The 12506-nt window shown below is 49.9% G+C and overlaps 5 protein-coding genes across 6 annotated transcripts; 1 reads left to right on the top strand and 4 right to left on the bottom strand.

The window, feature by feature from the left end:
- Positions 1-575: 575 nt before the first annotated feature.
- LOC120456513 lies at positions 576-1802 on the bottom strand. The gene is made up of 2 exons (XM_039643380.1): positions 1516-1802; positions 576-1454 (listed from the first exon to the last, which is right to left on the bottom strand). Exons 1-2 carry the CDS (start codon positions 1682-1684, stop codon positions 724-726), a joined length of 900 nt encoding a protein of 299 aa, XP_039499314.1. The 5' UTR covers positions 1685-1802; the 3' UTR covers positions 576-723.
- Positions 1803-1855: 53 nt separating this feature from the next.
- LOC120456514 lies at positions 1856-3079 on the bottom strand. Its single transcript, XM_039643381.2, has 2 exons — positions 2578-3079; positions 1856-2404 (listed from the first exon to the last, which is right to left on the bottom strand). Exons 1-2 carry the CDS (start codon positions 2826-2828, stop codon positions 1954-1956), a joined length of 702 nt encoding a protein of 233 aa, XP_039499315.1. The 5' UTR covers positions 2829-3079; the 3' UTR covers positions 1856-1953.
- A 236-nt stretch (positions 3080-3315) lies between these two features.
- Positions 3316-5485, bottom strand: LOC120456512 (N-chimaerin). Its single transcript, XM_039643379.1, has 5 exons — positions 5240-5485; positions 4558-5174; positions 4016-4493; positions 3851-3956; positions 3316-3791 (listed from the first exon to the last, which is right to left on the bottom strand). The coding sequence occupies exons 1-5, from the start codon at positions 5358-5360 to the stop codon at positions 3626-3628; spliced, it is 1488 nt and encodes a 495-aa protein (XP_039499313.1). The 5' UTR covers positions 5361-5485; the 3' UTR covers positions 3316-3625.
- Positions 5486-5819: 334 nt separating this feature from the next.
- Positions 5820-9160, bottom strand: LOC120457104 (myosin-2 essential light chain). Of its 2 annotated transcripts, XM_039644311.2 has the most exons (3): positions 9028-9160; positions 8855-8882; positions 5820-6974 (listed from the first exon to the last, which is right to left on the bottom strand). In XM_039644311.2, exons 1-3 carry the CDS (start codon positions 9028-9030, stop codon positions 6562-6564), a joined length of 444 nt encoding a protein of 147 aa, XP_039500245.1. In that variant the 5' UTR covers positions 9031-9160; the 3' UTR covers positions 5820-6561. The 2 variants fall into 2 exon arrangements, with proteins under 2 accessions (XP_039500245.1, XP_039500243.1); XM_039644309.2 differs by lacking the exons at positions 8855-8882; positions 9028-9160 and adding an exon at positions 7137-7363.
- Positions 9161-9255: 95 nt separating this feature from the next.
- Positions 9256-12097, top strand: LOC120457103 (ribonucleases P/MRP protein subunit POP1). The gene is made up of 2 exons (XM_039644308.2): positions 9256-11038; positions 11100-12097. Exons 1-2 carry the CDS (start codon positions 9361-9363, stop codon positions 11987-11989), a joined length of 2568 nt encoding a protein of 855 aa, XP_039500242.1. The 5' UTR covers positions 9256-9360; the 3' UTR covers positions 11990-12097.
- Positions 12098-12506: the final 409 nt, after the last annotated feature.

Genomic DNA, 12506 nt, shown 5'->3' with positions numbered 1-12506 from the left:
TATTTTCTTCGTCTTCAGGTTCAAACTTTTTGGCAGAAGAACAAAAAGATACATAGGTAACTGCAAATTGTGTAATTACTTAGAGAAGAAAAACAAAACAAATCCACATACAATACACATACTTATATACGAAAGTTAGATGAAATAAAATGGATGGTATATAAAATATACACACGATTTCGTTTTATTTCTGGGCAAATTCTGGTTTCAAATTATTAACGATCAGATTTATAAAAACTGAGATTTTAGAAATATATTATTTTCTATGTCAAAAATACACTGCGTGTAAATCACTTGTTTTAACATGATGTCAAATAGTTATCCACACGTAAACTAATTTGCTGTTACATCGTGTAATGCAAACGCACGTCGTGTAAAATGTAGTGTAATACGTGCGTAGGATACTCCATGTATACCACGTTGTAATGTAGATGATTTAAAATGTATTCTGTAGGTTAATTACACACATACATTCTACATGCGACTTACATACGAGTAGGAAGCGTGCCGGTAAAGCAGTGCCATCCCGATCTGGCAGCCCTGCAATGGGCTGATCTGAAACATAGAGGGCAATCTAAAAATAGAGCAGCCAGTGCTGCCACACCGTCGCACGAAAAGAACGCGGTTTTATTTAATGCTAATTTTGATTTCAGATTTCCCAGTGGAATTCACGCAGGAGCAGCCACATCCAGGATGCAAAAAAGGATCTCAGCACGGCAGCCACTACTCGTTCATGATGAACTGCAGAAAGCGCTGGTAGTTGATGCCCCGCTCGCACCGTGTGTCCTCCATTCCCTGGGTGAGCAGCTGCAGCTCCTCGCTGGTGAACTGCTCCTCGTTGCGATTGAGCAGCTCGAGCAGGCGCTCCGGCTGGATGAAACCGGTGCCCATGGGATCCGCCCGCCGGATGGCGTCGATGAACTCGTCCCGCTTGCCCATGTCCATGTCGATGGCATTGCGTCCGACCGCCTGCAGATAGAGCTGCGCCTGCTGCAGCCGCTCCTCCGCCAGCGGATCCTTGGCGTACAGCTGGCGCACCAGGTGCTCATAGTGCACATTGCCATCGATGTCCGCGACGCAGTGCAGCACACCGTACGCCTCCGTCTCGTCCAGCCGACTGCCCATGGTGGTCAGCATGCGGCGCAGCTGGCTGTAGGGCAGCATGCCAGTGCCATCGGGATCCCGGCTGCGCAGCACGCGCAGTACATCCTCGACGCCGGAGCCTTTGTCCAGCTCCTCCTCCACCTCCCTCTCGGCCAGGCGGCAGTAGAGCGTGAGCACCAGCTCGAAGGTGGCCCGCTGTGCGCTCCTTACGCCCATCGCCTCGCGCCGACGCACAAGCTCGGCCAGGTGCGTCCGCATCACGTCGTCACTGGGACTCAGGCCCATGGTGCGCAGGCAGTCCGCCACATCCGTCAGCCGTATGCCCACGCCAGGATCCATGCACACGAGCGCTGTGCGGAAGGGGCAAGCATTAGGACATGGACATGGATGCCAGTGCGGGGAATCACTTACCCGCTAGCTCGTCTTCAGCGGCCGCCAGTCCATGCCCATGCCCATTGACCACGAACAGATCGTAGATGTCCAGCAGCTTGGGAATCTCGGGCAGCATGCGCATCAGCTCCGACTGCTTGAAGAAGAATCCTCCCTGAGCTGCCACCTCCCGCGTCGCATTCTGGAGCATTGTGCCAAGGATTTCGAAATCGAATGGTTTGGTTCAAAAGTAAAATTTTGGGCCGAGCGAAAATTGGACTGCCTCAAAGCGTTTGACGTGAGGAGAACATGGAAGTCAAAGGTTGCTATGTCACCATGATTTGCAACTTGGTAAGTTGACATGAAATAATAGAATTATGTATACATGTTCATATATTTGAATGCTTTGCATTTTTATTTGATTCAACTAGTGAAAACAATGATATATTTGGCATATTTGGTTTGGCCCTACTCCTGCACCTACTCCTCAACCGGCGGGTTCTCGCCCTCGATTGTCTCCTGGACCTCCTGCTCCTCGGTCTGGGCACCGACAACGAAGACACGGTTATCCTCGGCCTCGATGGTAACAGAGTCATTGGGACGGTAGACCACCTCACCATTGTCGCCGCTCAAGATGATGAGCTCGCCATCGTCGACGAGTATCTCGCGTGCGGGTGCCACCTGCTCCTCCTCGGTCACCTCTTCGCGTGTGGTGTACACCTTGTGAGTGCCATCCGGCTGCATCACGAATGCCACGGTATCAGCAAACACCGTGTCCCCCTGCTGATCACCAGCAGCACCAGCAGCAGCACCAGCAGCAGCACCAGCAGCAGCAGCAGCACCAGCAGCAGCAGCACCTTCGCCTTCCTTGGCAGCAGCATTGTCGTGGATCTCCATCGGGTCTGCCGGCTTACCGGGATTCTGTGGATTCCTGCATGTTAAGGAACAGAGAAAGGAATGAATACATGTTGCCAATACGAGTATTTGTGTGTGTTTGTGTGTACCTTGGATGTATTTCAATTTGAACTGGCTAAGTTTGTGGCAAGCATTGGAATTAAGATTGCATTATGGCACAGAATAAATTGTTTGGCAACAAGCACTTACATCTCCGTGTTCTTGGACTTCTTGGTGGTCATGTCCTTGGCCGTCACTGGAGTCAATAGATCCTCCAAGGCGACGACCACATTGTTGAAGTGCGGCTTCTGTCCCTTGATCTCCTGCAGCTTCTTCTCAATCTGCTCGGAACACTTGCTCTGCTTCGATGTGCCGGGCATCACGTTGCTCGGCTCGTTCTCCTTATCCTTCTTCTCCTCCTTAGCGTAGTCGCCTTTGCCTTGGTCCATCTCCTTGGGCATTTTCTTGTTGTTCAATATTCAAATCAAATCAAAACCAAATTCAAATTCAACTTGGTGTTTGTAACAATTCAAATTCAACTTGGTGTTTGTAACAATTCAAATTCAACTTGGTGTTCGGAACAATTCAAATTCAACTTGGTGTTCCTAACAATTGGAAAAACACAATGTAACTTTTTGGTGAACAAAAAAAAAATCAGAAAATATTCAGGAGCACAAGCAGTTAAGACGACTTATCTCTGTGAATTCAGATCGAAAGTGATTTTGGCTTGTGCTTTGCTCTTACAGGAAAACTCGGTCTGCCCTGTTTTCAGCTCTTACAGGAAAAATCGGCCTGCTCTGTTCGAAACACAATCGAAATGCCTACTCAGTTTTCAGCTCTTACAGGAAAAATCGGCCTGCCCTGTTCGAAACACAATCGAAATGCCTACTCCATACCAACGTGCAACTGAGTTGGCCAAGTTAATACACATGTAAATACTCATATATATGTATATGTTAATGTATATGTGTAATAAATACCCTTCTTTATTTGTGACGCATAATAGTGCGCTTAAAAATATTTCGAAAAATCGCTAAATTCGTACTCCTACAACATTCAATGTGTTCTACTGGATTTCTTGTGTTTCGTGCTGATAAAAGTTTGTATAAAAATCATTTGATCTTAGGCTAAGTTTTTGGTGGAAAGCGCACGTGCCAAAGTTAAGGATTCGTTTCGAAAGAGACAGGGAGACATGCCGATTCGCATCGCCGTGCTTCTCTAATTGGCGATGAAGTTATCGCTTCCAGGTCCAGGCTGCTCACGATGGGGCGAATATAGTCTTGCAGTGGGTGATGAGCGAGGAGAGCATGAAGATCTCCTCCGTCAGATTCGTCATGTGCTGCGGCGTGGCAATCAGCGTCGGCGCAAACACGGTGGCCAGGTTGTGCTCGTTCATCTTGTTCACGGCGTAGTGGGAGGCCACCCTGCGCGCAAAAAGGGGATTGCTTAAGAACACATTGGGCATGCTGGCAGCCATACTCACCGCTTCAGATGCTCCAGCATGTACTGCAGACACCTGTGATGGGCGGGCGGCAGGCGACGCACTGCCTCCGCCATCAGCTGCCGCTGATCCGTCTGCTTGGCGGTGCCTGCAAGAGAATAAAAGATAGAATGACATGGGATGAAATGCAGCATAGCCATAACTCACGTCCTGCTGCCATGAAGCTGGGATACGCCTGGAATGTGATGAGCGGCACGGGCAGCAGGCGCAGATAGAGCTTCAGCGTGCCGGCAATTACATTCACGTTGCCGTACGCCGTCTCCGACATGTCCGTCTTCTCGCCCTCGCGATCCAGGGCGAGTTTGAGGGCCTCGATCTCGTCGGCGAAGCCGGACACGCGGTAAATCCCCTCCTGCAGCATGCCGCGGGCCTCCACCTCCTCCACGCAGCGGCGCACCACAAAGGGTATCTGATGATGCGGCTCCAGCTGCACCATGGTGGTCAGGTCCGTGCCGAATACGCCGCGTATGCGCTTCAGATCCGGCACACACTTGGGCGGCACCAGCTCGGAGCACTTACTGTGCGCCACAAAGCCGCAGGCCTCACACTTCACGCCCTGCGCCGTGAATCCCCACAAGAAGTTGGCGCAGAACTCGCACCAGTTGAGTCCCTTGAAGGTGTGCACCTGTTGGGATCACAATCTTCGATTAGATGCTTCATTACAGTTGGCTTTTTTAGCCTGAACTCACTTTGAAGTGATGCGGCTTCTCGTAGACCAGCGGCATGGGATCCACGGCAGGCGGTGGCACCTCCTCCTGCTTCTGCTCCGTCTCCTCGACTGGCGGGGATTCCTTCGTGGAGGCCTTGCCCAGCTCATTGGACAGAGCCCTCAGTTTGCGGCCATTTAAGGTCATGTAGGGGCTCTGCTGGTAGCAGTTCTTGGTCTGCTGGTTAATCTGCTGGATGATGGGGCTGGCATGGAGCTGCATGTGAAAGTTGATCAGCCCGTCGGCGACCATGTCGTGCACCGTGTCGAAGCGCTTGTCCTGGCCGCGCAGATAGTGTCCCACGCCGGGCTTATAGAGCAGCTTGTAGTGCTTGGGTCGCTTGTTGAACCGCAGGCTCAGCGTGTAGTAGCCATCGGACTGCGGGCTCCGGCGGACAAAGTAGCTGCCGTCGCGGGCGTTGGCCAGCAGCTGCTCCGCCTCCAGGTGGCCCATCAGGCCATGGTACTCGGAGCCGTACAGCCTGCCCGCCATGTTGTTGGCCTCCACAGCCTCCGCCGTGCTCTTCGCCGGCGGAAGGGGCAGTGTTCGCTGGCAGCGCAATGGACATGGAGCCGGTGCCTCCAGCTGCAGCTTGTACACTGTGCGGGGGAAGGGGGATGATGGTTAATCATAGCATTAGCATAAGAGGTGCTCCTCCACTCACATTCCGGCTTCCAAACCTTCTGAACCGGAGAACTGGGCTCGGGGGCACCGCCTACTCCGCCGGATACGCCAGACCCGCCGGTAACCGCACTGCCGGCGCCCGCCTCCGTGTTCCGGGGCATCCTGCTTGGGATTAGCAGGCCTCTTGGTCAATAGCCACTCAGTAGGCGGCGAATGATTAAGGAATGCGGCTAATTAAATAAAGTATACAAATTAGTTTTGTCCGAGGGAGCAGCGTTGCCAGACTGGCGAGTATTGGCGCGGTATTTAAGTCCGAAGAATACCAAATTTAAATATCAATAACTTTGATGAATAATCGTATATAATAAGTGTATTTTATTTATTAAAAGCTTAATTACATTATATTGTTTCATCAATACTGTAATTTGCATTGCTGTTCCCTTAAAAAATCTGTTTAGAAATGTTGGAAAGCTCTGAGCACAGTAACTCCGAAAAATACCAAAAATAAGCTTAATTTCAGTTAAGTTTCCTAAATATTTAAAAATCTTGAATGACTCATAATTTTGAGCGCCCATTTATTTGTTTACCTTCCACCATCAACAATAAATAAAGACAAGAGCTAAGGTTTCAATTGGTTTAATAGTTTAAGTACGTTTCTTTTGTAAAAAGACCTACACATTCATTGGATCTCATTTTATTATTATTTATTAAATACAAATATTAAATTATTTAAAAAAAATAAACATGTAAAACTTCAAAATGCGCATTTAAATACGGACACGCGCCACCGACGCATATCAAATTTAATTTAGAAATACTTTTTCTTGATACTCTCGCTGTCTTCCATTGAAGTATTGTATAGTAATATATATATATATATGTATCGAGTGTGATTGGTACAAAAGAACGTCTGCACTAGGTGATAACTACTGATTAACCTTCTCTAGTGTTCATTTTAGAATAATACGCACATTCACAGACGCGGTGATTAGTTATGGTTAATCATGAATCTATGTCTACATCGATGGTTAATTTTGGAAGTGGGAATAGCTCCAATCTCGAAGTTTTTAAGTTTTTCAGTTTTTAGCTGCTCGTTAAGCACTTTCCCCTGTATTTGTTATATCTCGATAATTATTGGTCGTTGTCCTTGGTTTTAATGCTTTATCCGGGGGAAGAATGGCTAAGTTGGAATCACGGAGTTGGAACTTTTGGCGGAATGAACGGCTCAGCTAGCTTGGCAGGTGTTTTAGTGTTTGCTGTTGTGTTGGATATAGTGTTGCTTCTATTGTCGTGGTGATACTGCTACTGCTGGTGCTGGACAGTTGGACAGCTTGGAGGTGGACAGCTAGAACCTGGCTGGTCCTAACCGCTCATGACCATGCGCACGAACTCCTCGTAATTGATGTTGCCCTGCTGGTCCTCCATGTTGGCCAGCAGCTGCTCCACCTCCTCGTCGGTGAGCTTCTCACCCAGCGTGGTCAGCAGGTGGCGCAACTCCGCTGAGGAGATGTACCCGCTGGCGTCCTTGTCAAAGTGACGCAGTCCCTCGATGAAGTCATCGGCCGTGTCGCCGGAGCGAGCCTTCGAGATCGCCTGGTAGATGGGCAGGAACACCTCGAACGAGATGCGCTCGTCGGGCTTCAGCTGGTGGGTGCACTTCTTCACGTCCGACTCGGTGGGGTTCTGGCCCAAAGCCCTCAGGCACTCGCCCACCTGGCTCAGCTGGATCTTGCCATCTCCGCGGTTGTCGAACAGGTTGAAGGCCTCCTGGAATTCTGCGAATAGAAAGTGCGTGTTTGTCGACAGATGCTTTTCAAATCGTAGTAATTGTGGTCACAACTTACAAAAACCCATCGACAAGGGCATATATTATAGGGATAATGGGAATGGGGGGACCTATAGCTTTCTACCACCCACTACATGGCTAAATGGATCACCTTCCAGTGTGGTAAAGGTTTGCTTCACATGCGCCGTGTAGTAATACATATTGAACCACTCCGATGACCGTTTTGCCAGCTACTGACTGCCTGAAACTCCGTCTGCCCGGATTTGGCGACCCATCGGATCGGAGCGGATCGAATCGAATCGGCGCCGATGCCCGGCCACTCCGCCTTCCTTGGCCATGGGATACCCTCACTGCGCGGGTAAACCTCACTTCTCTACCGGGAAGTGCCTGTTTACAATCAAAATAAACAACCCAGAAACTCGAAGGCTAAGGGAAATGGTGGTTTCGAAGGGTTTCGTTTCGCGGGGAGAAATCGTAAGTCCATTTCGCGTGCAGTTGGTTTTAAACAATTGAAGGTGTAAGTTCCCCAGCTGCAAAAGGCTGGACTTAATATTTATCGTTGCAGATCCTTTCCAGATCTGAATACTAGAGTGTTCGCCATTCGATGAGTTGCTCGGATGCTCGGTTATCATGCGAATACAACATCCAAAAATGGCAATAAAAACAAACGAATCCAGCACATATTTGTCCATTTTAGGCAATGACAAAACGTCGCCGGCTGGCTAAAGATTGCAACAAGGTAAGTTGGAATGGGTAAATAAATATGGTATATGGCATATCGTATAAATGGCCTGTACATACGCATATGCAGTTGAACGCTGACGTCAGAGTGTCAGCATGACTGAATTGAATTATCAGATGCCATTCATTGACTTTGATTAGGCTAAAACAGGGGATTGCGTAAAGATCCGATTTGATTCGCCATGGAAACGACATCGTGTTGCATTTGACTCACAGGTGATATTCCGTAAAAGGAAGCTGGTTTTTCTGATTTTTGTTATTTTTTGTCAACTGACTGGTTGTCTTATCGCTTGGTTATTCGGTTTTTGCAACTGCAATTGCAGTTTTATTTGAAACGAGCAGCCGGCGGGTCAGAAAACCGGGTGATTATCCCATTAGACCGCTATGTTATCTATATCTTATCGCTCACTTCCTTTCGCTTTAACAGTGTTCTCTTTTTTTTGTTACACTCATACTGAGGTGCTGGTTATGATTATAAGGCTATGTTCAAGCGACCAAGCTTTACACTAACTAACTGAAGCTCACAAGTTTGTTGCTGGCTATGAATATTATCACTTTACTTGGTGTGGGTTTCGGATAACCGAAAGATCTTGGACGTCTTAAGAGCTATTGATGTGGAACTTGGTACACAGCCTTTTATCGCTATTCTGGAACAGCTCAATTCTTAGCTGAACACAATCCGCTGATCATAACCCACAACTGGCATAGTTTCTCTAAGTTCTTAGCTTGATAACATGGGCAACTCGGATGTCTTTCGAAATTATGACGTGAAACTGGGCCTACAGCTATTCCATGACAAACATGTAGCACAGAGTATTGCAATTTCGGCTTTGGGAATTTCTCGCTGTTTTTTTTTTTGTTTTTAGGTTTTTTGGGTGAGTCACGATCGTATTCGTATGGCTGCTTTCCAGCGTATTTGCTTTATCAATGATTCATGCACACAAATATATGTGCCATCGCTTTCCCGCATTCCAATGCCGTGTGCGAGTGGGAGGGAGAGGGCGCTAGGTGCCAGCGCACATATCAATACTCTATATACATATATATATATATATATATATATATGCGATTTGGCCGACTTTTGACTTTTGGTTCTTGACCCCACTTCTTCTTCTTCATTCGACTCACCAGCCAACTGATCCTCGGTGTAAGCGGCCTGCGACAGAGAGAGAGAGAGGGAGAGAAAAGGAAAACAAAGAAGGAAACTTGAGTGTTGGTTTTCCAAGGCGCCGAAAACCGACTTCCAGTGCGAATGCGGTTGTAAACAGTAAACAGCGCCGCAATAAACAGCCTGCACTCACCATATCGATTTGTTTTTAGCTAGCTGGGGGAAAACAACACAAAACACACGGGATATTGAATATTGAATTTGACGACGAAGCAAAACGCAAGCAAATTCCAAAACGTTGTTGGTGTTAGTGGTCGCCGATAGGGGGCACAATCGATAGGCCACTTGGAATTCGATAGGTACGAGCATATCGCTATCGACAGCCGATTGCTGGCCAACATCGATGATAATCGAACAGAGCATCGAACAGAGCTGCCAGATCGTTTCACAAGTAACCGCCACACGTGCCGCCGGTTTGTTTTGATTTTGGATGAATTGGATTTGTGTCCAAATTAGCTAACGCCCGATGAGCACCCAGAAGCTGGAGTACGACGCTGCGGTGGGCGGCCGGGTCACACTGCCGTCGCACGTGACCACGTACCATTATGCGGCGCAGGCTCTGCAGGAGATTCGCAATTTGGTGGCCGACTGCCAGGAGACGACGCAGCGGAGCAGCAAGCTAATCTTCCAGACGCTGCCCAAGCACATGCGACGCCGCGCCATGTCGCACCACCCGAAGCGGCTGCCGCGCAAGTACCGCCAAGCGCACAAGTCGCAGATGAGCAAGGGCGGCAATCAGCCGGTCAACGGGAAGCGCCCATCGAGGAAGTACCGCCGGCGACCAAAGAACCTGATGCGGGAGTACGTGCGCCGGCAGAGGCGACACGTCTGGCTGGAGACGCACATCTGGCACGCGAAGCGTTTCCACATGGTCGACCGCTGGGGCCACCGGTTGCCCTACGCCAGCTGCGACAAGACTTACCGCGCCTGCTATCGCGCCAGCGCCGAGCACTGTCTGCTGCAGGACATCTCCTTCTACGGTTGCGTAGAGCTGCGCGGTCCCTTAAACGTGCTACGCGAAGGTTTCGCCCGGCTGACCAGTCCGCAGTGTGGTTTGGGGATCACGGCCCGAACTTTTCTGAGTGGACGACGCGAGGGCAGCGTGGAGATATTTGAGGATGGCCGGTATCCGCATGGAGCTTTGCAGCGGGCCAGCTTCATGTGGCGGCCGCGGCGGGAGGAGGAGGATGAGGAACAGGCGGATCACACGCTCTGGCTGTGGCTGCATCCCAGTGGCGCTCAAGCCGTGCTAAATCAGTTGCTTAGCGTGTTCCAGCTAAAGTCCACGAGGCAACAAAAGCTACCTTTGAACGAGGCTGTGGATGAGGAAACTATGGATGTGGATAAGATTGAGCCTGTGGAGTTGTCCAAGGAAACATCGCCCGCCAAGAAAACGAAGAAGAAGCCTGAACAGAAACCCCTTCGCTTCTGGACAAGAACGAAAGCATTCGAACTACAGCCTAGCTACTCCAATTCCGATGGCACCCTCCACTTGGTGCTGCTGCAGCGGGAGTTCAATCGTTTCCGCTTGACAGGACCTCGAGCCCAAAAAGTTATACTTGCCAGCTTACGTCCGCAACAACTAGAGGAAGTCCAGGATCAATCCAACTACTGTCAGGCAGCCTTGCAGCTCAGCTCGCCCGCCGAACTGCTGTCCAATCTAGTGATGGGACACCTTGTGGTCGATCCGCGTCTGCAGCGGCCAAAGAAGCGCACGAAAGCAGATGGCAAAGTGGAACAGCCACCCTCCGCCGGTGATCTTCTCGTAAATCAGCCAAAGAGTCTGCCGGAGAGTCCACTGTGGAGCAAGGAGGCGCGAGAGCGACTGGCCAAGGGCATCATGTCAACGCACAAGTACAACCAGCTGCGGCAACAACATGCCGTGGTGCCAGGAGCTCCATGTGCCTTCGAGCAGCAAATGCAGGCGCTTCCCGTAATTCTTATTCAACGACCAGGATCTCAGGACTCCAGATACAAGAGATTGGCCTACGGCTGCGGCTGGGATGTGATTGCTCCGGCCGGATACGGCATGGCCCTCTGGCTCACACTCACCATGTGGGGCGCCAGGCCAGGCGGACTGCGAGAACTGGATTCGGTGGCTAGGGAGTCGGGCGCCGAGATACATTTGCCAGATACATTAGCTGGTAAGTGGGTCACACTCTATATTCCATCTCCCCCGAATCATCTCAATGTTCCTCCGTTTAGGAGTCCAAAAAGCTGCTGCTTCGGCGGATGAGCTCCGCGCCCGCTACTTCCGCATGCCGCCCAACAAGCGCACCAACTACCGAAAGCTGGCCGTAGTCAGTCCGTTCAGTGCTCCCTGGAAGCATCTAGTGCGCGACTGGCGTGCCTCGTTCAGTCCAGCGAGCGAGGGATCGTCGTTCTATGTGCTGCGGCATCGCCAGCAGCTGGAGGAGATTGCCGAGTGTATTCGACATCGTAGCCCACTGCCGCAGACTCTTCCCGAGGACGCCATCATCCAGATTCAACTTCAATTGCTATCCCGCGGCAATGTGAAGGACAACGCCCTGATTTGCCTGCCCACGGCGGCGGATCACAAGCAGCGCTGGAGGCAGCTAAAGCACAACGACCAGGCCCCCGTTCACGTGGAGCCACCGCAGCCAGACCTGAATGAACAGCCGCGCAAGGATCTACGCCAGAGTCACAAGCTAAAGCTGAAGCGATTGCGGTCGCGGAGGGTGCGCGAGAAGCGGCGCCTTCAGGAGACTGCCACCAAACGTGTCCACATACGGCCGGCGAACACGGCTCATCTCGTACGCGCCCAGCTGCAGGAGATGTGCCGCCTGTGGCTGCCCACCGATCCGGCGGAGATGCGGGACAGTGTGCGTCGCCAGTGCAGTCGCCAGGTCTTCGGTTACGTGAGCACGGCCGGCTTCAGCTTCACGGAGGCACTCGTCTGTGCAGTTGGCTATGTGACACCCGCCGGCCTGCAGCAGCTCATCGGGGAGCTCCCAAAATGCAAGGGTAACCGCAGGCAGCCGCCGCTGATGTGCCTGTTGCGCGATCCGGATAGCCGCGACTACCGCTGGGCCAGCTTCCAGATCAATCTGAATGTGGCCAGTCCAGCCTTTTGATCCGTTTTAGCCCGTAGGTCGCGTGATTGTAGTTACTAGTTGTAAGTGTGATTTAATCTGCTTTTGACTGTTGCCCGTAAATAAAACAGCCTTGAAGTTTGTTGTACATATTTAATACTAATTTTTATTCAATTTAAAATTACTTGTATGTCATCTTTACTTCGTTTACCATCAAATTTTTACTCAATGTTTGTATTTCAATTTGTATTCGTTATGCAATGAACTCAGTATTGAGTGAATGTCAGTGTGAATGTGGTGGATGTGTGTTCGGGTGTCTGTATGAGTATTTGTTGAGTGTTGTTGAACAAAATGAATCGCGCTTGAATTTTGTGTTCGTTTTTGTTTTTGTTATCGTTTCTTAAATGCGACAATGATTAAAAAATGGCTTACAATTTTTGTTTGAATTTGTTCTTGTTTCTTGTTGCTGAGCATTTGCGTTCGCACATCCATTATTTATAATTTATAATATTCATTCGCATTCGTCGAATCGTTTTATCCACTTTAACTTTCGTTTGTA

Source organism: Drosophila santomea, chromosome X (assembly GCF_016746245.2).
Source record: "Drosophila santomea strain STO CAGO 1482 chromosome X, Prin_Dsan_1.1, whole genome shotgun sequence".
NCBI classification, from domain to species: Eukaryota; Metazoa; Arthropoda; class Insecta; order Diptera; family Drosophilidae; genus Drosophila; species Drosophila santomea.
This window is presented reverse-complemented; position numbering and strand designations above follow the sequence as displayed.